Source organism: Dama dama, chromosome 22 (assembly GCF_033118175.1).
Source record: "Dama dama isolate Ldn47 chromosome 22, ASM3311817v1, whole genome shotgun sequence".
Taxonomy (NCBI): domain Eukaryota; kingdom Metazoa; phylum Chordata; class Mammalia; order Artiodactyla; family Cervidae; genus Dama; species Dama dama.
In genome coordinates this window covers 16,627,447-16,651,178 of record NC_083702.1, presented here as the reverse complement: position 1 = coordinate 16,651,178, position 23,732 = coordinate 16,627,447, and the positions used below count along the sequence as shown (strand labels likewise).

At 43.9% G+C, this 23,732-nt stretch overlaps 1 protein-coding gene and 1 non-coding gene across 3 annotated transcripts; one reads left to right on the top strand and one right to left on the bottom strand.

Annotated features, from left to right (window-relative positions):
• Positions 1–1,970: 1,970 nt before the first annotated feature.
• On the top strand, positions 1,971–2,091 carry LOC133044104 (small nucleolar RNA SNORA26). The gene has a single exon (XR_009689853.1). It is a non-coding gene; the product is annotated as a small nucleolar RNA SNORA26 (small nucleolar RNA).
• A 4,578-nt stretch (positions 2,092–6,669) lies between these two features.
• C1S (complement C1s) lies at positions 6,670–17,749 on the bottom strand. 2 transcript variants are annotated; one of them, XM_061124845.1, is made up of 12 exons: positions 17,561–17,749; positions 16,528–16,656; positions 16,080–16,287; positions 15,742–15,919; positions 14,060–14,185; positions 13,442–13,641; positions 13,098–13,251; positions 12,259–12,374; positions 11,776–11,854; positions 10,913–11,041; positions 10,024–10,098; positions 6,670–7,796 (listed from the first exon to the last, which is right to left on the bottom strand). In XM_061124845.1, the coding sequence occupies exons 2-12, from the start codon at positions 16,566–16,568 to the stop codon at positions 6,997–6,999; spliced, it is 2,106 nt and encodes a 701-aa protein (XP_060980828.1). In that variant the 5' UTR covers positions 16,569–16,656; positions 17,561–17,749; the 3' UTR covers positions 6,670–6,996. The 2 variants fall into 2 exon arrangements, with proteins under 2 accessions (XP_060980828.1, XP_060980829.1); XM_061124846.1 differs by having other exon boundaries at positions 16,528–16,653.
• Positions 17,750–23,732: the final 5,983 nt, after the last annotated feature.

Below are 23,732 nucleotides of genomic sequence, written 5' to 3'. Positions count from 1 at the left end.
TGTGCTCAATTGCTCTGTCATGTCCAACACTTTGCAACCCTTTAGACTGTAGCCGTTCAGGGGCTCCTCTTGTCCATTCAACAAGAATAATGGAGTGGGTTGCCATTTCCTCTGCCAGGGGATCTTCCCAACCCAGGGACTGAATCTGTGTCTCCTGCATCTCCCACACTGCAGGCAGATATTTTACCTCTGAGCCATTGGGGAAGCCCCGGTCCAACTTAGTTAATTTTTCCAAAATCTCGATCAGAATACCTCTGTCCAGCCTCTTGGGTTCAGCCCTTTTCCATTATCACCACCTCTGCTTGGTTCCATGTAAAGACCAGATTTTCTCTCTTTGCATCCAGTGATCCCAGAATTGTATTTCTTTTATCCTGAGTTTGTCTCCACTGTTTACTTAGGCACTTTTTTTGCTTTTGTCCCTGGCTCCTGTGAATTTTTATTCTAACCAATCTCTTTTTTTCCCATTGGAAACCTTAGGTTCTTCTTGCTTCCTGTACAAGAGAGAAGAAGAAACAGCTTCATTTTACCCATGAGTAGAGAGTACCCAGACAAACCTGAGCATACTGTGCCAAAAATATATCAAAGTCAGTTCCAAGCAGAGAAGACAAAAGAGATCATTTACTTTCAGGCTAAACATAAAGGAAGACAGATTGCAAACAGCCTATTTGGAGGTCAGACAGAATACAGTGGTTAAAATTAGGATTAACACCTTGCTGGCTGTTGTTGGTATTCTATGTCATTTGTATTCCTTTGTAGTATAAGAGGCTTTTCAAACAGAAGCTGCACCCCCAAGAAAGAAGACCACTAGGCAACAAAAGCAAAAATAAACAAGTGGGACTACATCAAACTAAAAAGCTTCTGCTCAGGAAGAAAACCATCTTCAAAATGAAAAGGCAGCCAACATGATGGGAAAAAATAATCTGAAACTGCTTCTCTGACAATCGGTCAATATCCAAAATACACAAGGAACTCATATGACTCAATAGCCAAAAAAAAGAAAAAAGAAAAGAAAAGAACCCAATTCAAAAATGAGCAAAGGACCTGACCAAACCTTCCCCACAGAAGCCGTACAATGGTGGCCAATGGGTACGTGAAAAAATGCTCAGCATCACTAATAATCAGGGAGATACAATTCGAAGCCACAGTGAGGGAACTCCCTGGTGGTCCAGTGGTTAGCACTCTGTGCTTTCACTGCCAAGGGCGTGGGTTCAATCCCTGGTCAGAGAACTAAGATCCCACAAGCCTCGTGGCACAGCCAAAAGAAAAAATGCATACATACACAAAATGAAATATCATTTCATATCTGTTAGGTTGGCTATTATCAAAAAACAAGAGATATCAAATACTGACAAGAATTTGGAGAAAAGGGAATCCTTGTACATTGTTTTTGAGAATGAAAATTGATACAACTGCTATTAAAACAGTATGAAGTTTTCTCAAGAAATCAAAAATAGATCTTCCGTGGGATCCATCAATCCTACTTCTGGGTGTTTATCCAAAAGAAATGAAATGATTATCCCAAAAAGACATCTATATTTCCATGCTCATTGCAGCATTATTCACAATAGGCAAGACTTGGAAATAACCTAAGTGTCAATCAACAGATGGATGGATCAAGAAAAAATAGTGTGTGAGTGTGTGTGTATGTGTATATACACAATATATATATAATATAATTCAGCCTTAAAAGAAAGGGGGGGGAAGGAAATCCTGTCATTTGCAACAATATGGGTGAAACGGGAGGAGGTTACTTCAAGTGAAATAAGACAGAGAAAGGCAATACTGCATGATACCACATATGTGTCAAATCTTTTTGAAAAAGTCAAACTCATAGAAAGAGAAAGTAAAAAAGTTGTCACCCTGGGTTGAGGCATAGGGGAAATAGAGAGTGATCGATACAAGGGTATAAATTATAGTTATAAGATAAATAAGGTCTGAGGCTCTAATATGTAACATGGTGACTATAATTGATAACAATATATTTGACGCAGTGCCATAAGAGGCTAACACAGGAGGGTAAAGAAAGTCTCCATAAAACCCAGAGAAGAGCTTTTTAGAACTCTTCTCTGGATCCCGTCTGGAGTCACAACTGAACCAGAAGATTTTAAGTCTTAGCGCTTACTAGTATGTGTGTAGTTAATACCAAAGTCATTAAATTTAAACTTGACCTTCAATAAATAAATAAATAATCTTAAAAAAAAAAAAACAATATATTGTATCACTGAAATTGGCCAAGAGAGTAGAATTTCAATGTTCCCACAAAAAAAAAAATTAAGGATAAACATGTGAGTTGAGGGCTTCCCTGGTGGCTCAGACAATAAAGAACACACCAATGCAGGAGATGCAAGAGATGCAGTGTTGATCCCTGGGTCGGGAAGATCACCTGGAGAAGGGAATGGCAACCCACTCCAGTATTCTTGACTGGAGAATCCCACTGACAGAGGGGCCTGGCGGGCTAGAGTCCATGAGGTCACAAAGAAATAGACACAACGGAGTGAGTAACACATACACACACGTGAGGTGAGAGGTGTGGGAATTAACTGGGTAGAAGATATCCTTTCACAATATATACGCAGATCAAATCATCACATTGTACACTTTAATTATCTTACAATTTATTTGTGAGTTACACCTGAAAATAGCTAAAAAGAAGTTTTCTCATATTTTTAAATCTAAAAAAAAAAGAATGCATATTCAGAAAGTTAAAAAGTCACATTTTCACGGGATATTTTTCTGATAGAAATCAAAGTAAAAGCAATTTATAGAACACCAAAATCCCACCAGCTCCTTCTGGTCCAATTTCAACCAGGGTCTTTCCCAGAGAGTCCTCTTGGCCTCTGGTCACCATCTTTTTTCCCAGGCATGAGGTGCTGACCCACCAGTCCTTTTTCTTTTCTTCTGACCAAGGAAATGTGACAGTTCACCTGCTTTTTGAAAAGCTGTCTTTTCTTGAGTTTCAGATGAAGCACACATGTTGTTCCCAAGTGACTTGCAAGGCTGTATGATTGATTCAAACCACAACGAAAAATTTTCTAGCCCTTCTAGGCCTTGGCAAGGAGCCCTTCCCAGCTCTAAAGTCTCTAATGATGACTCACTTAGAACCCTCCCCTGCCACTCACCAGGGAATTATCTGATAATACAGCTAACGATGAGAAAAACAACCCATCTTGTTGTCTGAGGCAGCAGCAACAAGCAAATCTTCACCAATATCTCAGCCAATCAGTGACAGCAGAACCCAGATAGACTGAAGACTCTCGCTAGTAGAGATAGACTTCTTTCCTCTGTTATTTGTCAGATATCAGGTTAATTTTTTTTTCCATTCCTCCAGTTATTAAAAAGAAGGAAAATGTCTACATCACAAGCATATTTCTTAATCTTAATATTTTCGCGATTCTTTTTTTTTTCCTAGAAGATTCTCCCTTCTCCTGTCCAAAGCATGGTAGTCCAGGGTTCACAGTCAACTCCATGGCACATGGAATGACTGGTGGTGGAGTGGGGGAAGGTAGTTGGCAGGTATGCAGTTAAGGAGTAACATAAATGGCTTTATGCTCCGTGCTCAATTGGACAAGTTCCTTCCAGAAGCTTCCTATTGTAACCCCCCTTTGGTTCTTCAGACCTTTCGATTAGCTTTCTGGTTACTTCATCATGTGTTAATGCAGTCTAAGGTCAGCTGTGGAATTTGGCCCTTTTGGTCTGTGGGAGATCGAAGTCCTTTCTTGATGGGACACATATACACCCCTTTTGGCTTTTGATTTTTAAAAAAATTGGATTCCTGAAAACCACGTGTCACATCAAACAGACCAGAGTCTCCCTGAACTCTTAATCTCAGGCCATGGCTTTCGTAAGACACCTCATCTGGGGCAATGGCCACACTCTCCTGTCCTCAGTTTAAAAAGTACTAATCTCTGGATAGAAAAGCTTATGGTTACTGAAGCGGGGACGGGGTGGGAGGGATAAATGAGGAGTTTGGGATTAGCAGATTCCAAACTATTATACACAGGGTAGATATAAAAAACAAGGTCCCACTATATAGCACAGGGAACTATATTCAATATCCTATAATAAACCATAATGGAAAACAGTATTGTGAAAAAGTTGGCTTAAAACTCAACATTCAGAAAATTAAGATCATGGCATCTGGTCCCATCACTTCATGGCAAATAGATGGGGAAACAATGGAAACAGTGACAGACTTTATTTTGGGGGGCTCCAAAATCACAGCAGATGGTGACTGCAGCCATGAAAGACACTTGCTCCTTGGAAGAAAAGTTATGACCAACTGAGACAGCATATTAAAAAGCAGAGACACTACTTTGCCAACAAAGGTCCATCTGGTCAGAGCTATGGTGTTTCCAGTAGTCATATATGGATATGAGTTCAGTTCAGTTCAGTCGCTCAGTGCTATCTGCCTCTTTGTGACCCCATGGTCTGCAGCATGCCAGGCCTCCCTGTCCATCACCAACTACCAGAGTTTACTCAAATTCATGTCCATTGAGTTGGTGAGACCATCCAACCATCTCATCCTCTGTGGTCCCCTTCTCCTCCCACCTCAGTCTTTCCCAGATTCAGGGTCTTTTCAAATGAGTCAGCTCTTCACATCAGGTTGCCAAAGTACTGAAGTTTCAGCTTCAACATCAGTCCTTCCAATGAATATTTAGGACTGATTTCCTTTAGGATGGACTGGTTGGATCTCCTTGCATTGAAGGGACTCTCAAGAGTCTTCTCCAACACCACAGTTCAAAAGCATCAATTCTTTGGTGCTCAGCTTTCTTTATAGTCCAGCTCTCACACCCACACATGACTACTGGAAAAACCGTAGCCTTGACTAGAAGGACCTTTGTTGGCAAAGTAATGTCTCTGTTTTTTAATATGTTGTCTAGGTTGGTCGTAGCTTTTCTTCCAAGGAGCAAGCATCTTTCAGTTTCATGGCTGCAGTTACCATCTGCAGTGATTTTGGAGCCCAAAAAAATAAATTCTGCCACTGTTTCCACTGTTTCCCCATCTATTTGCTATGAAGTAATGAGACTGGATGCCATGATCTTGGTTTTCTGAATGTTGAGTTTTAAGCCAACTTTTTCACTCTCCTCTTTCACCTTCATCAAGAGGCTCTTTAGTTCTTCTTTGCTTTCTGCCTTAAAGGTGGTGTCATCTGCATATCTGAGGTTATTGATATTTCTCCCGGCAATCTTGATTCCAGCTTGTGCCTCATCCAGCCCAGCGTTTCTCATGATGTACTCTGCATATAAGTTAAATAAGCAGGGTGACATACAGCCTTGACGTACTCCTTTTCCTATTTGGAACCAGTCTGTTGTTACATGTCAGGTACTAACTGTTGGATGTGAGAGTTGGATTATAAAGAAAGCTGAGTGGTGAAGAATTGACGCTTTTGAACTGTGATGTTAGAGAAGACTCTTGAGAGTCCCTTGGACTACAAAGAGATCCAACCAGTCCATCCTAAAGGGAATCAATCCTGAATATTCATTGGAAGGACTGATGCTGAAGCTGAAACTCCAATACTTTGGCCACCTGATGTGAAGAACTGACTCATTGGAAAAGACTCTGATGCTGAGAAAGATTGAAGGTGGGAGGAAAAGGGGACGACAGAGGATAAGATCGTTGGTTGGCATCACCGACTTGATGGACATGAGTTTGAGCAAGCTCCAGGAGTTGGTGATGGACAGGGAAGCCTGGCGTGCTGCAGTCCATGGGGTCACAAAGAGTCGGACACCACTGAGTGATTGAACTGAATTGAACTGACATATGTGTATGTGCTCAGTCACTTCAGTAGTGTCTGACTCTTAGTGATCCCTGTAGCCTGCCAGGCTCCTCTGTCCTTGGGATTCTGCAGGCAAGAATACTGGAGTGGGTTGCCCTGCCCTCCTCCAGGGGATCTTCCTGACCCAGGGATGGAACCATTGCAGTCAGAGTCCTTATTGCTGAGCCACTGGGGAAGCGTGTGTGTGTGTGTGTGTGTGTGTGTGTATTCACAACATTGTAAGTCAACTGAACTTCAATTAAAAGAAAATACTAGTCTCTATTGTCCAGTCCTTCTTCACCACTGATCATTTTGTGGAAATGAGGAGTTCTTTGCTTGCTTACTTGTTTTTCTGTTTCCTTGGAAAAGAGTAGAAGGGAGACTTTGGGTCCCTCCTCACCAGAATAAACTGTAACATCTCAGTGCAGCATTCAATCCAGAGAAGACATTGTTGCCTGACTGACAAATTAACCAAAACCACCAGGGAAGCAGGTGAGAGCATGTGGAATTTCTTTTGTTTTTCTTTTTCATTAGGTCATAATTTTGTATTAAACAAATGCTCATAAAAGGAAAACTCACTTTCAGGAGACATACTGAAGCAATTTTTACCTTGAAATTTCAGACTCTGAGATCTTAAACAGCCAATTCTAACTGCTGTATGTGGACTTCTGACTGAGGTTCAGGTATGTTTGATGAGTTTCAAAAGCAGAACATGGCACCTCGCATTGACATTATGCTAATCCACAATGTTCAGTTACTCTCCATTGGAAGAGAAGAGAGAAGCTGATTCCCTGTTTTCAGGATATTTAAATATGAGCTGTGAGGGCCTTGAGTTTAGAGGACACAACAGCGCATTAAACTCCCTTTCTGTGGTACTGAGGTCTTGATGTGGAATGAGGCAAGTCAGCCAGCACTGGGTTATAAACATGCTTTATTACAAGTAGATAGCAGAAATGATACAGTCAACTTCAAACAGGTAAAAGGGAAACAAAAAAGTCAAGAGAATGCCCCACAGCAAATTTCAGAGTCAGAACCAGAACAGGAGTGGGTCATCCACGACCAACACAACCACAGGAGCAGAACCCTACCTCCAATCAGGTATCCCAACAACCAAGTTCTATCAACAGCTCAATCTTACTCCCATGTCCTCTCTCAGTCATGATGAAATAATGGGATTATTGTGAGGAACAGAAAGTCCAGAGGGGTCACAGCCCTTAGAGAGGCTGGTAGGACCTGTATGGTTAGTCTACACTGGGGGCACTATTTTCCTGCATTGTCTTCCTTATCCAGTCAACATAGTTCTTGACTCGAGTGTAGATCCCGTAGGTCCCACACTGGGGGCCCCAGGACACCAAACCAGCAACATAGAATTTGGGGTTGTTTTCCTTAGGGTCCTGTACAGCAAAGGCCCCCCCACTGTCCCCCTCACAGCTATCAACACCCTTGTCATTACCGGCACAGATCATGTTCTCAGTGAAAACAAAAGAACGGATATCTATTCCAGGATTGACCCCCTTCACCTCCCGGCATTTGGATAAGGGAGCAACGGGTAGCTTTGCCCCTCTGAGCCTAATAACATGACTTTTGGCATTTGTTCTACCCCAGCCTGAGATCAGCCCCAGGACATTCTCTGGGGGGTCATATTCTGAGGAGGTGCCTGGTAGGCAGATAGGGGCGACCTTGGGTCCCATTTTCACTGGGTCTCTCAGCCGCACCAGCGCAATGTCATTGTCAAAATTCTTCCGTACTGCCGAAGGATCCAGGACCTCCCATTCTGGATGGATAAAAACTCTCTCGGCAGTGAGCATCTGAGCATTTGACAATTGTGAGGTGACCACTGAGGAGGATCCAACATACATCACTGGCATATCATTTCCTTCCACGACATGGGCAGCTGTCAGCACCCAGTATTCATCAATGAGAGCCCCACCAGCCCATGGGTTCGAGAAGAAGACTTGCCAGGGGAAATTTTCAATCTTTGCCATGGAGCCTCCAAATATTCTTTGTGTTGCTATAAAAGGTTCGCTGGGGGTGCCACAGACTAGAAAGGAAAAAGAACAAGGTGAGTAGTCGCTGGCCCCCAGCAATCCTCCAGCTACTCAAACACCTGCTGGGCTTCATTGTTCTCAGCACAACACAGCCAACCTGATACAGGAAATCCCCTACACCAACCTTCAAGCTGTAAACATTCAAAGACGTGAACTTGCGCTTGCACATCCAATCACGTAAGTAAGTTCAGGTGTCTGGGGTACATTGTCCTGTGCACAGATCCTCTACAAGTGTCTGTGCTCTTGTGAACTTACAGTGGTGTAAAGTACAGTAGCATAGAATCTGCTTCAAGCCCAGGATGTCTGGAAGCCAGTGTAAAAACAGCAGTGATATGGCTGGTACTGCTAAGAAGCTCCAGCTGTTGAATGATACTACTGTACTTTTCAAGGTCCCTACTGTAAGATTAAAAGTGTTTTCTGGGGATTTCTCAGGTGGCCCATGGGCTAAGACTCTGTCCACTCAAACCCAGGAGCCTGGGTTCCATCCCTGACTGGAGAACTAGATCCCACATGCTGCAACTAAGACACAGCAAAGTCAAATAAGTAAATAAAGATCTTTTTAAGAAAGTGTTTTCTTTATTTTTTTTGAGTTGTTTTGTATTTTGTATGTATTATTTGTGTGAAAGTATTATAAACCCTTTGTGTGAAAAGTATTATAAGCCATTATTATACTATGAGGTGTTATAGTACAGTACAGTTGTGTTAGTTGGGTACCTAAGCTCATGTTGTTGGACTTATGAACATGCTCTTGGAATAGAACTCATTCATATGTAGGGGACTTACTGTATTTGGTCAACCATCTCAATGCCTGACTTAACTGAACTCACCTAAGGATCAAATATCCCACATCGCCAGTGCCAAGAGCAGGCTTGTGGGGGAGACTGGTTAAACTGAGCCTGTGTATAAAGTACTGAACCTAAATGAGCCTCACACTATGGACAGCTTAACTTATTGTCCTACAGGAGACACATGTCACCCCAGGCTCAACACATCAGGTCACGGACCCAACTAGGAGCCCGAGCTGGGAGACTCTGTTCTCACACATGTAGTGGGAAGGCAAGCCTTCTATCTGCCTCTGATGCCCATGTCCAACACTTACCACCTTCTTCACTCAAGTCCTAACTGCAGCCAAGTCCCTCCTAGTAACTGGACGTAGGGCAAAAAGAGGGTTCTCTTTTCCCATCTTTCATCTCATCCTCCAATGACTCAGGTAAGGTTGCTTTGCCATTACCCAATGCAACTAAAACTGAATTGTATTTCAGATCAAGTTGGCTTACCTAAATCCTACCCTAGTCAGCCCGAATGGACTCTGAGTTGAGCATAACAGACAGATGTGGGTTCAAAGCCTATCCCATCGCTTTCTGAACTGTGAACTTGCAATGAATTCACTCAACTGTAAAGCAGGACCAATAACACCTCACCCAGAGGGTTATTGCAAAGACTTGATTGAATGAGATAATAAATTCAATTAGTTAGCTGAGTCCCTAGCTCTCAATTACAGTGTTGTTACTATGAGCATCATTATTATATTCCTGGCTTTGTCTGGGAGTCTTCTTCCACTCAACTCTAATCTCTATAATGATGGTCTGAGTGTTAGTTGCTCAGTCATGTCTGACTCTTTCTGACTTCATGGACTAGCTCACCAGGCTCCTCAGTCCATGGAATACTTCAAGAAAGAATACTGAAGTGGGTTGTGTTTTCCTACTCAAGGGGATCTTCACAACCTAGGGATTGAACCCAAATCGCAAGTAAATTCTTTACCATCTAAGCCACCAGGAGAAGCCGTCTAATCTCTATGCAGCCCCTTATTTCTTTCATTCTTCTGTATCTTGTTGCCAGATAGGCTTTTAATATAATACCTAGGATATTCAACCAATCTTGTTCCTAAGTGTTGATTGCTCACTCTCAATTTTCACACCCTGTTTTTAGCAATCCTAGATCCTCTTCCTGCACCACCATTACCAAATCTAACCATCCCAGACTCTGACACCAACTGTCACTGGCTGACTTTTCTCTTTAGGGTCAGTCACCCTGACAGCGCAGTTGATTAAGGCCCTGGCAGATCCATGCCCAGATTTGTCTCCACCTCACTGAGCTAGGCTCTGGCAGGCCCAGACCATCAGTTCCCTTCCCAAGAGGATTACAACTCCTTTTAGAAGGTGAGCCCAATGCACACGCACCTGAGGACACGCTCTCTACCCAAGTCTGAGCCCTGATTACCTGCAATGCATTTCGGCAGCTCTGTGCCCAGCACCTCGTTCACCCAGCTCCCATTGCCGCTGCAGTGATACACCTCTGAAACAGCACAGAGAGAAGGAACACACTCACCATCACATCTTCTCACTTATCTTCTGCCTTCCATTCAGAGCCTCAGCGCCTCTGGGATTTTAGGAGGCAATGGGACCAAACCTACCATAAAATAATCTTGAGAACATCCTCCAAACAATCCCTTTGGCCCCAAACAATCCCCTTGCCCAGGGATTAGAAGGAACATTCTCCAAAGCAAAAGGAAGAGGATTAAGGTGGAGGCTGGGAAAGTGCTTCAAGGAGGAAATTAAATTGAAAGCAATGAACTGGGACATATCATGAGCCATCCAGTCCTTCATCCAGCACCACCAAGGCCTTTCCATCAAGAAAGTCAGTTGTGGGACTTCCCTGGTGGTCCAGCAGTTAAGACTCTGTGCTCCCAATGCAGGGGCCACTGGTTTGAACCCTGACTGGGAACTAAGATCCTGCATGCCACATAGTGTGAGAAAAAAAAAGTCATCATAGAATAGAGACTTGAAGCTGGAAGCATTACTCCTGTGGGTTCTACATTACATAGTTGGTCAAAAGCTGGATGACCACATGAAAATGGACATTTTAGGGGGAGTTCCTGAAGCTGAACTAGGTGATCTCTATGATACTCTACAGGTGATCCTACACAACCCATGCCCCCAACCCCAGCCTGTGTGAAAACTGTATCTTTACACTAAACAAAGAGGATGAACAAAGCCCAGCCCATCTCCCTCATTCTTTCCAAACTCTCTCCAACCCAGAAAGATTGCACTATTCACCCTCCAACACTCTCACTCTTTCTTTCTCTTTTCTTTAGTCAAAGAAATCTTACCGCTCCCTTCACGTTCCATGCTGTAATATGGCCCCTCACAAGAGTAGCGAGTGATGGAACCGAATAGAGTACTTTCCGGATCTTCGACTCTACCATGCCGAATGGGTTCAGGAGTGCCACAGTCCACGGCTACAGGAGGAAGGCAGGAGAGAGATGATCAGGATAGACACTTCTTCCCAGGAAGAGTCCCTGGGCCAATCCATCTTCCCAGCTGTGTTCCTCACTCCTTCCCTACCCGCTCCCCCATTCATAAGCACATTTGGGGTGAATCCCCCACATCAGCCTCTCTGTGGCCATGCTCATCTCCCCAGCCCACTGAGTCCTGCCACTTCAGATGGCCCCTTGAAAGTGGCAAGAATGAACCTGATTCCCAGTGATTGGTGAGGCCTCTGTAGAAATGGACCCATAGAATGCTATTAACTCTACTAATCTCATAGACCCTTTCTTTGTAAGAAACCTGCTAGTCTGGCTGGCCTAGGGTCAGATCAGGACTAGGATTCTACAACTGACTTCCCTTCGAAACCCAATTCACTATCTCACAAGCCTAAGGAGAAACCATGCATTTGTATCTCAGAAATTGTGCCTTAATCTTCCCACTTCCTTTAGGAGGGGGAAAATTATTCCCCTCTTTATTCTTAAGGGAAAGAAGATTTATTCAGGAAGATACACAGTCCACAGACAGACTGTGGGCCATCTCAGAAGGTGAGAGGCACCAGGGTTGTGAGTTTTCATAAGACTGAGTAATTTCATAGGCTAATGAGTATAATTATTCCAACTATTTTGGGTAATGAGCAGGGATTTCCAAGAATTGGGCCACTGCCCACTTTTTGACAAAAGTAGTCCCGTTTTAAAAAGATGCATACGTTGACACCGCAACTTGGAATTACTCCACTTTCCATTGCTTTGACAAGTAGAGTAGAAAGATGGGGAACCAACACTTCCCTGGAAAATAATAAACCTCAATATTAGTTTATAAAGAGAGATACAGGGAATCAAAAGCCAAAAATGGAATTGATCTCTGGCCTTGGATCAATGAGAAGTCTTTACTACAAGAAGCTTGGGGAAATCTTAGCAGAATGACCCAAAGCATTCAGGAGTTGGAGCTAAAAGACAACTTTGCCCCAGCGTACTAGTCCCCTTCCCCAGGAAGCCTGAAGCCAAAAGGAGAATGTGAAAATGTCCAAGGATCTTTATGGCTGAGAAGACAAGTAGAGATCCTGAGGGCTTCTCTTGACGGAGAAGGTGCTAGACCTCACTCAAACGAGAACATTCGGTAACTGATCAGATGATTCCAGTATGCTCATCCTGACCTAGGAACTAGAGAGGAGCCCCTGACAATGCTTTACCTGCACAACCTCAAACCCATCCACACAGGTTATCTTCACCACATCTCTGAACACATATTTTGCTCTCTCAGGCTCCCGGAAGGAATTGGCAATGACTTCTTTAGGACAAGGGATTGCTTGAAAAGGATAGGAAAAGAAATTTACCAAATCATTGGAGAATCATTATTATATATAATCATTCTCACATTTGTTGGGTTTCCCTGGTGGTTCAGTGGTAAAGAATCCACCTGCCAATGCAGGAGATGCATGTTTGATCCCTGGGCCGGGAAGAACCCCTGGAGAAAGAAATTTCAACCCACTCCAGTATTCTTGCCTGGGAAATCTCATGGACAGAGAAGACTGGCAGGCTGCAGTCCATGGAGTCACAAAAGAGTCAGACACAACTTACCAACTAAACAACAACATATTTTCTACAGTTGTTGACTCATCCTCAGTCCTGAAACCCAGCATTCCAACACGGAGGTGGTTAAAATAATATGGCAGAGAATTCCCTGGCAATCCTGTGCTTAGGACTCAGTGCTTTCACTGCTGAGGGCACAGGTTTGATCCCTGGTCAAGGAACTAAGATCTCACAAGTCTGGCAGTGAAATGAAATGAAATGAAATAAAATAGAATAATGACATTACTAACTAACCACCCCCAGGCCATCTGCATTTGAAAATCCAGTTGAAGGATTCCTAGAAGTTGTGGGTTTCTCACAACAACTGATAGGTTTACATGGTGCTGAGGAGCTGCTGTGTTCTCAGGATACCCATCGGTACAACAATCTACTGTTTTGATTTTACCTTGGGTAAGGACTCTGGTCCCACAAACCAAAGGGCAGCTTCTAAGTTACTCACGATCTGCATGGTAACGAAATTTCCATCCCTTTCTTTGTTCTGATCCATCAGTTTGGAAGATGATATTCAGAGCGCTGCTCTGGGTTTCAATAGTTAGTGGCCCAGGAAAGCCATTCCCACAATAAGGACCAAAATGCTGGTCTTCTGTCACAAACTGAAGAGAATCAAAATGGGGAAATCAGAAGAGAGAAAGAACTAAAAGAAAAAGGTAACACGGAAGGGATAAAAGTAAAAGAAAATAAGAAGGAGGGAAAGGAAAAAAGAAGGGACAGAAAGCTAGATAATGTGTCTTCAAGGAAAACTCTCTGAGTGAGTTGGAAGAAAACTGATCATCCATCACGCACAAGTAAACTGTCAGGACAGTGGCCCTCGGAGTCAGCTGGTTCCACATCAAAGTCTTCTCTCCGCATGGTCACCACCACTCGGTACCCCTCCTCCAGCTGGATCTGATAGTCACACCTTGAGCTCTCTGGGTATAGACTGGGGTAATTAGGACTTACAACCTCCCCAGTCATTGTGCTGAATACATTCCCACTGCAATTGACTAAGGAAGAAAAAGAGAAAAGGAGAATCAAATAAAAGTCCAGGCCAAGGAGTCCCAGCTCTTTTCTATGATCCTTCTCATGAACTGAAGCCCACGTGCCACAATTACACACCAATGCATAACAGCAGAGATACCTAATATGTATTGGGTTCCCATCGCATCGCTTATGTGGAGCTTTTCATGGTTATGAAGAGGCCCAAGTTGACACCTATCTCTCTTCAACAATTAATTAACTTGACCCTGTAGGCTTACCTTCCTCCACTCTTGTGGCTCCCCTTCTGTTTATGAGTAACTAAAAATTGATGCCAAGTCAAGGCCGGGGCTAATCAAAGTCAAAAAGGGTAGACAGACACCTTACTGAAGCCTCCAGCCAACCCAAATCCCAGGGAACATTCACCTCTCTTGATGCCAAGCTCACCTCCACAGTTCTTCTTATCTTCATGGAGGAAGTATTCCGGAGGGCAGGAGCAGAAGTAACCACCAAGGAAGTTATTGCAGAAGTGGCTGCAAGGAGCATCTGCAAAAGCTGTGCACTCGTTTATATCTACAAAGAGCAGAGAAAGACAGCGGTCAAGAACAAAGACCTAGAAGGAAGAATGAAGTTAAGCCCAAAATTGCAAGTGTAAGAAAAGTAGGAAGGGTCTGTTGCTTAGAGACATTCAATGAATCACGTTTCAGGATACTATTACTCTATACTGTACTAAGTCACTTCAGTCATGTCCAACTCTTTGTGACCCCATGGACTGTAACCTGCCAGGCTCCTCTGTCCATGGGATACTCCAGGCAAGAATACTGGAGTGGGTTGCCATGCCCTCCTCCAGTTATTCTATGTTACTCTCCTGAAATATGATTCTAGAGTTGTGCTCTATGATGGTGCATCTATAGTGGGAGGTGCCAACACCAAAGACCCTTGACCTTTTTCATAAACAGAGTATTTCCGCTCCAGGGACAGCACTCTGCAAGCTTAACATGATGTGTCTTCTGCAGGGAGCAACAACTAGTACATGTATTACCTTACATGATGCTGGCACTTCTGGCAAATCTAAGCAAGACTTTGGCTTTATGAGATGTTGTAACATCACGATAACCTGAAGATAGGTGTAGACACACATAGAATGCGGAAGGTTGTTTGCTGCATGTTAAATGGGTTTGAATACCACACATTCCTTGTGTGAGCCTTGGCAAGTTATTTCGCTTCCTTAATCTTTACTTTTCCTATCTTTAAGTAGAGATAGTAACACCTACTTTCAGAATTGAGGTAGGACTTCCCTAGAGGGCCAGTGGTTAAGAATTTGCCTGACAATGCAGGGGACACAGGTTCAATCACTAGTGTAGGAAGATTCCACATGCCTCAGGGCAACTAAGCTCCTGCTCTATAACTACTAGATCACATGTCACAACTGCTGAAGCCCACGAGGCCTAGAGCCCATACTCTGCAACAAGAGAAGCCAAAGCCACAGCCAAGAGAAGCCCATGCACTTTGACTAGATAGTAGCACCCAAGAGAGCAAGGAGAGAAAGTCTGTGTGCAACAATGGCAACCAAGCGCAACCATAAGTAAATAAATATAATTTGAGTGAGTGCTAAGTCACTTCTGTCCAACTCTTTGCAACCTATGGACTGTAGCCCACCAGGCTCCTCTATCCACAGCATTCTCCAGGCAAGAATACTGGAGGGGGTTGCCATTCCCTTCTCCAGGCAGTCTTCTCAAACCAGGGATCGAACCCGTGACTCTGTGTCTCCTGCATTGGCACGCAGGTTCTTTACCACTAGTGCCACTTGTGAAGCTGTTCAAATTATGTATTTAGGTAAAGATTTAATAAATATAAGTAAAGTTCTTAACACAATACCCAGCTCATAGTGGTTCTCAATAAATTACTGGGATGTTTTTTATCTATTTTTTCATTATCGTCATCACCACCAAGATACACGTTTGATTACACGTTTGAGTTTCACAAAGGCGATTCATGGAGTGATCTAAGCCAAGTCAATACTTCATAAGAGTTACAAGTGGAATCCTCACTCCCTGCATTGCTCAATATTTGTCCTGCTTCCAGTCTCATGGCTGGATCAATGAGGCACACAGAGAGGTGAGCCTTACCCTCGGCGACATAGTATGCAGCAAAGCCAGTGAAACGCTCCTCGTTGGAGAAGTCCGACCGGAAGATCACCTGGATTTTATTGTATGGGATGTGGAACTCTTTCACCACTGGAGAGTTGGAATTCTTGCTGGTCCTCCGTCCACAGAGTTTCCCTTCTTCATGGCCTCCCGACATTATCTAAGAGAAGAGTCAAAAGAACCTGGGAAAGGGTGATACTTTGATATGGAGGGCAGAGAGATAGACAACTTCCCACCTTAGGACTGTGACCCAGCTCACTGAGTGCTCACCCTCTCAGCCCACCTCCCCAGCCCCATCCTTTGGTGCCCATCACGTGTACCTGCAGTGAGTCATAGGAGCAGTTCTCAGACAACTCTATGTCCAGGTGGGTGAAGTAAAGGTGGATCCCGTACCCTTCAGGGACTTCTACGTCCCAAGACTTCTCGACCTCATTGGGGTACGCCTGAGGGTAGTTGGGGGATAGAACCTCTCCATACATAGTAGGCTCGGCATAAACCCAGGCCACAAGGGAAAACAGGACAATGCACCTTTAAAAAATAATAATAAAGGCAATTGGAGAGGTGGGTGACCCAGGTACGAGTGGACTAGGGCAGGGAGAAGGGAGGGGAGAGGCGAAGGGCACCAGTATGTGGAAGAGAATCTTGGGCTGGAATGAAACAGAAAGGCCTAGGGCAAAGCCAAACCCAGGCTTAGGATCGGAGCTGTTTTCTTGAGAGGATGAAGGGAATGCATTCCATGTACATCTCTCTAGACCTGGGATCACTCACCACATCTCTGGCAATTTGTTCATCCCTGGTGAGCAGCTCATCTCTTGGTCCTGGCTCTCTGCACCTCTGACTTTGGAGCTACAGGGGTGGCAGGCCTGGCAGTATTTGTCTAACAAACACAGGCACCTGCTTTGGTGATAAGGGGTCAGTGTCATCTTGGTAAGAATAACACAGAGGTTAAACAGAGCTGTATCATTAAGCAACAGTGTATGACACCCATCTTCTCCCACTGGCTCTTGTTCTAGACTGAAACTAAACCTAATCCTTCTACCATGGCTTCTCAGGACCTTCTCCCAGTTTTCCTCCAAAATCACCAGACTTTTTTCAAGTTCTTTGCTTCCTCTGTTCTTCTTCTTCACCCCCAACCTCCACCCTGCCCCCGCTCTGTCAGCCTCTCTTTTCCTCTCACAGGACAGTATCCCTGTTTCCACTTGGGGTTTCAGGAGTTTGTCCCCATCATGACCAATCCACCAGCACAGGTCTCCCTCCTCTTTTGACAAGGAGCCCCCTTATCACTTCAAACCAACTCTCTTGCCTGTGTATTATTTTGCATGTACTTCTCTTACTGCTCCCAAAGACGACTGATGGAGGAATGGATTTGTTTCCCTAGGGGAAGGCAGTGACCTTGGGGGAAGTGGTCTCAGACAGAGTTGTGTGGAGGGGGGAGAAGAAAAGGGGCAGCTGAATGAACATAAAAGGAAACAAAAGCTATTTCTTCAATTTCCTACCTTAATTTTCCACATCTTTTTTTCCTTTTCTTTTTCACCTTTACTAAAAAGATAAGACACCTCCTCGTAGTTCCAAGTAAAGTGTGGCCAAATATGCTTCTAACCCTGAGCACTGTTTTGGGTGGGGGTGGGTGACATGGGGGTGAATGGGATCAACCTAAGAGAAATAGGTGGTCTATATTCTCCCTCCTTTGGATTCTGCTCTTCTCAGCCCTCCATGTCTGCCGGAAACTTCCCTATGTAAAGTTTTCTGCCTTCCTTTTTCCCTCCATCAAAGCTCTGCTCTTCAAGTTTAAGGATTTTACCTTCAGAAGCTGATGGGAACAAGTGGGTCAGTCCCGTCCCTCTTGCCAGTGGGCAGGCCGGGCGACCCTGCCCGCTCCCAGGAAGAGCGGCTCAGAGCTGGGCGCTCCCTCTGCAGGAACCTCCGCTGGCCTCCCTGGATCTGGTTCTCTGGTTCTGTCCCTGTGATCCTCTACCCGAGGGTGCATGTCTGAAATTCCCTGATCCAAACAAAGAGGGGGCTGGGAGACCATGGCTTAGGGAAAGTGGAACTCAGCTTTGATCTTGGAGCTCCCTCTGCTTTTGAAATAAGAACTGCATCCTTTTACCAGCCTGACACTCCTCTGTCTCAGGCTGCAGGCTGGAAAAGAGGGATTGGGGAATTTCACTGATTGCCTAACACTCTTTTTTAGCCAAAGGGTGTGTTACAGAGTTTTCGGGGAAGTCAGGTGATTTATGGGAAAAGGAGGGGATTAATACTGTAGGGAAAAGCAAAACAGAGGAAGTCCAACCCTCCAGCTACATATGAAACACAAATTAAGAGAGAGGAGTTATCAGAAATGCCACTTAAGGACTGGCCTGGTGGTTCAGTGGCTAAGACTCCCTGCTACCAATGCAGGAGGCCCAGGTTCAATCCCTGGTAAGGGAACTATATCCCACATGCCACAACTAAGAGTTCGCATGCCATGGCCAAAAGACCCTGAATGCTGAATTAAGACCAGATGCAGCCAAATAAATAATAAATAAATAACTTTTAAAGAAAGAAAAGTACACAGAGTGTATAAATATTTACAAAAAAGAAAGAAAGAAATGCAGGTCATCTCTGCCTCTAAGGCAAATGTAATGGTTAGATACTGACTTACACTTGAATCCAAGCTGATGTGTTACTGTTGTTCAGCGGCTAAGTCGAGTCTGACTGCGACCCCATGGACTGCAGCAGGCCAGGCTGCCCTGTCCTTCACCATCTCCCAGAGTTTGTTCAAACTCATGTCCATTGAGTGAATGATGCCATCCAGCCATCTCATCCTCTGTCGCCATGTGAGATGATGCTTTTTCCTCTTCTTAAAACCCCTCCATGTCTCCACATATCTAAATTATATCCAGCCAACAGGGATTTCCCTCGTGGTCCAGTGGTTAAGAATCCAGCTGCCAAAACAGGGAACACGGGGTGGATTCCTGGTCCAGGACAATCCCACGGTGGGACAGGGCAACTAAGCCCACGCACCACAACTACCGAGCCCTCGCTCTAGAGCCCTCGAGCTGCAACTACTGAAGCCCGCACACCTATAGCCTGAGCTCTGTAACGAGAGAAGCCACCACAATGAGAAGCCCGAGAACCACAACTAGAGAAAGCCCCCACACAGCAACCAAGACCGAGCAGAGCCAAAAATAAATAAGTCAAAATAAATTCCTATATCAAAGGACAGAAAAAAAAATTATAAAGCTAAAAAGGAATGGCAGGGAATTCCCTGGCAGTCCAGTAGTTGGGACTCTGTGATTTCACAGCCGAGGGGCCAGGTTCTCTCCCTGGTTGGGAAACTAAAATCCCACAAGCTTCAAAAAATGGCCAAAAAAAAAATAATAATAAAGTAGGTAACATCTCTTGTTGTCCCTCCCCTTGAGGGACTGGGACAATGCTTTATCAACAAACATTAATATTTCTGCAACTAAACAGATTGATCTTCACAGTGACTAGAATGAAGTTATCATTACAGATTATGTTTAAAAAATTACTTTGCATTAGTTCAGGTTAGGTTTTGGTGCCAAATTTGGAAGAAGAAAACAAATAAACACTCACATTCCAGAGCCTTTTGGAATCTAGAGCTTCAGCTAAGGGACCAAGGGTGGCAGACCTCCTCATCAGAGCCTTCCCTGACCACCCACCGCCCCCCAGCTCTCCTTCCGTCCCCTCTCACTTTCTACCCCTGTCTCAGTGACTGTATTCCAACAAATCTACAGTTCCTTCAAGTGAAGTGCCCCCTTGTTTGACATCAGTTCAGTCGCTCAGTCGTGTCCGACTCTTTGCGACCCCATGAACCGCAGCATGCCAGGCCTACCTGTCCATCACTAACTCCCGGAGTTTACCCAAACTCATGTCCATTGAGTCAGTGATGCCATTTAACCATCTCATCCTCTGTCGTCCCCTTCTTCTCCTGCCTCCAATCTTTCTCAACATCAAGGTCTTTTCAAATTAGTCAGCCCTTCGCATCAGTTGGCCGAAATACTGGAGTTTCAGCTTTAACATCAGTCCTTCCAATGAACACCCAGGACTGATTTCCCATTAGGATGGACTGGCTGGATTTCCTTGCAGTCCAAGGGACTCTCAAGAGTCTTCTCCAACACCACAGTTCAAAAGCCCATCAATTCTTCTGTGCTCAGCCTGCTTTATAGTCCAACTCTCACATCCATACATGACTACTGGAAAAACCATAGCCTTGACTAGACAGACCTTTGTTGGCAAAGTAATGTCTCTGCTTTTTAATATGCTGTCTAGGTTGGTCATAACTTTCCTTCCAAGGAGTAAGTGTCTTTTAATTTCATGGCTGTAATCACCATCTGCAGTGATTTTGGAGCCCAGAAAAATAAAGTCAGCCACTGTTTCCACTGTTTCCCCATCTATTTGCTATGAAGTGATGGGACCGGATGCCATGGTCTTAGTTTTCTGAATGCTGAGCTTTAAGCCAACTTTTTCACTCTCATCTTTCACTTTCATCAAGAGGCTCTTTAATTCTTCTTCACTTTCTGCCTTAAGGGTGGTGTCATCTGCATATCTGAGGTTATTGATATTTCTCCAGGCAATCTTGATTCCAGCTTATGCCTCATCCAGCCCAGCGTTTCTCATGATGTACTCTACATATAAATTAAATAAGCAGGGTGACAGGAATTTTTAAGTTGCCATTTAAACTGTGCTATATCATTGATTCCAAGATGCATCCGAATTCAGAAGTGTCCTAAACATTGCCAGGTGTTGTGGGGCCTGGCCTTCTTCAGAGCAATTTATCATATTAACTTCTACTCCAGAACTATTGATATGGCTGTGAGTTGTATTTTTTTGTTTGTTTTGATGTGGACCACTTTTTAAGTCTTTATTGAATTTGTTACAATATTGTTTCTGTTTTATGTTTTGGTTTTTTGGCCACAAGTCATCTGGAATCTTAGCTCCTCAATTTGGGGTTGAATTCACACTCCTGCCCTGGAAGGCAAAGTCTTAACTACTGGATCCCCAGGGAAGTCCCTGGAAGAGAGTTTTAAACATAAATGTCAGCACTTCATGACATTGTTTGAGCTATTAAAAACAGTTTTACATTAAAAAAATGAAAAGTGTTAATCTGAAAAATAGTCACCAAAATTATTCCATTCCAAACCATACAAGTGGGATGATCATGAAGGTAGGTAGGCATTTCTGTTAAGCAGCTGTGGTGACAAAAACACGACAGACTTATTAGCATACTAACTCTGAAATTGTTTAATTTTTAATAACTACACAATTCTTGGTACTAAAAAGAAATAATTTGTAATCGGCATCTAAAATGAGACTTTGTTGATACTTTTGTTGTGCTTCTTCAAACAGGCATAAAGTGGTGCCATACCATATCCAGTGTTTTGGTGAGGTGATGAAAGAGAAACACGCATGTGATGTGTGTAATCACTAAGTTTAAAGTCCCATTTTTTAGGGAAACCTATTTGCTTTAAAAAAACAAAAAACACTGAGGGGTGGGACTTGCCCAGTGGTTAAGACGTCATGCTTCTACTTCAGATGGCATGAGTTCAATCTCTGGTCAGGGGAGTTCTGGAAAATAAAATTAAAATAAAATAAAATTCTAGGGGTGGAGGTGGGGTTGAGTGGGGATTATAGATGAAACAAAATTGGCCTTAGGTTATCATTATTGAAATGATGGGTAATGGGAATTTATTATGTTATTTTCTTTTAGTGTATGATTGAAAATGTCTGTGATGAAAAGTTAAAAATAAATAAAGAAGGCTGATCTTGTTCACATAAAAAAAAAATTGCAGGGGAAAACCACAGGCCTAGGAATTGATGCAGCATGATATTTGTGATCACGTCTTGCTTCCAGCTGACACCAGGCCTGGACTCAGACAGGCCAAGTCTCCACTCTGCCACTCACCAGCAGGGGGACCTCGGGCTCATCATCTAACTTCTTAGCTTCTTCAAGGATGAAATAGAGTATCAGTTCTGTCTACCTTGCATGGCTGTCTGTCCAAATGATCTAAGGAAACAGTGAGAAGAGAGAGCTCTGCAAACTGTGGTGCCAAATAAATGCACACTTTGAAAGGGAGGGAACTCTGAGTCAATGAGGCGCCTGCAGGCAGGTTCTAGGACTCACCTTTGCATGCTCCACCACATCTAGCTGCATCATTCATGCACTCAGTGTAAAGAGGAACTTTAGGTGTTCCTCTGGCTGCCCAGCATCGGAACATCTTTACCACATTTGGGGAGCTCCTCATTGTGAGTCTTGGGAACAGAGCCCATCTCCCAGGAGAGTAAATGCAAATGCAGAAAGCGTGTCTCTTAGCAGTCTATCAGCTCTGGAGCAAACTGTATACTCACGCTCCATTCATCAGAGGCACTGTCTAGACTTTGAATCCAGAAGCAGTAATGCCAAGAAGCAGACACTACAGTACCTCTGGGGACAGTGGTAGCCACCCTAAGATGGAGGAGGAGCTGGGGCTTGCAAGCAGCACCCAGCATCCTGCCCCAGTGGGTGAACCTCTCACAAGGTGAAGTGCCTAGGACATGGCAGGGGCAGTGGCAGCCACGTTGTGTCCACTGTTCCTGTTGTTACGTGTCCACACCCGGCTCCCCAGCTCTCCCAGCATTTCTGCAAGCAATCCAGGATCCCTTTAATAAATTCCTTTTCTGCTACAATCTACCAGAGTTGGTTTCTATTTCTTGCAATTAAGAACAATGCTCAGTGGATAAACAACAAGGTCCTACTGTATAGCTCAGGGAACTGTATTCAATATCCTGTCATAAACTGTAATGGAAAAGAATTGAAAAAGAATATATATACACATAACTGAATTACTGTGCTGTGCAGCAAAAATTAATACAACATTGCATATCAATTTTATTTCAATAGAATAATTTTGGAAAAAAAAGAACTAAGCTCAGTGAGTACCTGAGAAATGAATGACTACATGAGTGCACCAGTGAGTTCAGGCCATTTAGTAGCTGCTTTTAGCTGCGTGACTTTTGAAAAGTTTTTTAACCTCTCTGAGCTTAATCATGTGTAGAATGGGAATAATATCACCTACCTGAAAAACAGCTGGAATAATATCACCAGCTCAAAAACAGCTGTCATTGTCAGGGCTGGTTATGACCATGATTAAATAAGATCATGTATGCTAGGCATTCAGCATATATTCTGCACTCAGTAAGCCCTTAATAAGGCTTTCCCAATGGCTCACAGGGTAAAGAATCTACCTGCCAATGCAGGAGACACTGGAGACAAGGGTTCCATCCCTGGGTCAGGAAGATGCCCTGGCAAAGAAAATGGCAACCCACTCCAGTACTCTTGCCTGAAAAATTCCATGGACAGAGGAGCATGGAAGACTACAGCCCATGGGGTCACAAGAGTTGGACATGACTGAGTGACTAAGCATACAAGCCCTTAATAAATAAACAGCAATAACTTCATCTCCAAACACAAGCAGAAGGAAAAAGAACATGTCACCAAATTGTCCGTGATTCCTTCTCCTCATCCTGTGGAATTCAACACTCGCCAAAAAGTTGGTGACTTTCTCTGATGCACACCGTGTTCAGTCTTCTCTTTTTCAATTTTGTCATGCAAGTGAAACATTTTCATTTTCTAACTCTCAAGGAGAGAGCAAATCACACGTGCAATGTTACACGATCGGAAGAAATCATCTGGAAAAGGGTTCATTTGGGCATTCTGTACTTAGCATGTGGGGGTGGGGGTGCTCCTATGCAGAAATTTTCATTTCCATTTCTCCTCTGGAGACCCAAGCTTCTGGCTCTCAAGGCTGCATTGGTAGATGAGCTGTCTGGTAATTCAGCCTCCATGGTGCAAAGAGGGCAGATGTTTTCAACCCTGGGCCTCTGCGTCTTTTGACTCTGTAATCACTGAGACGGGAAACGCCTTTCTCCTAGGTGTGACTCTCCCTTCAAATCTACACTTATTTCAGCTAGAAAAAAAAACCCTCAGTGGATTC

Bases quoted from the DNA above. Each gene is read 5' to 3' on its own strand.
- C1S (XM_061124845.1), bottom strand. From the start codon at position 16,568: ATGAGCTGCTCACCAGGGATGAACAAATTGCCAGAGATGTG. The intron at 12,375-13,097 runs GTGAGTAACTTA...ATCCTTTTCAAG, and splicing joins ATTTCGTTACCATGCAGATC to CAATCCCTTGTCCTAAAGAA. The intron at 11,042-11,775 runs GTATGCATCTTT...TTCCTCCTGTAG, and splicing joins TTCCAAGTTGCGGTGTCAAC to CCGTGGACTGTGGCACTCCT.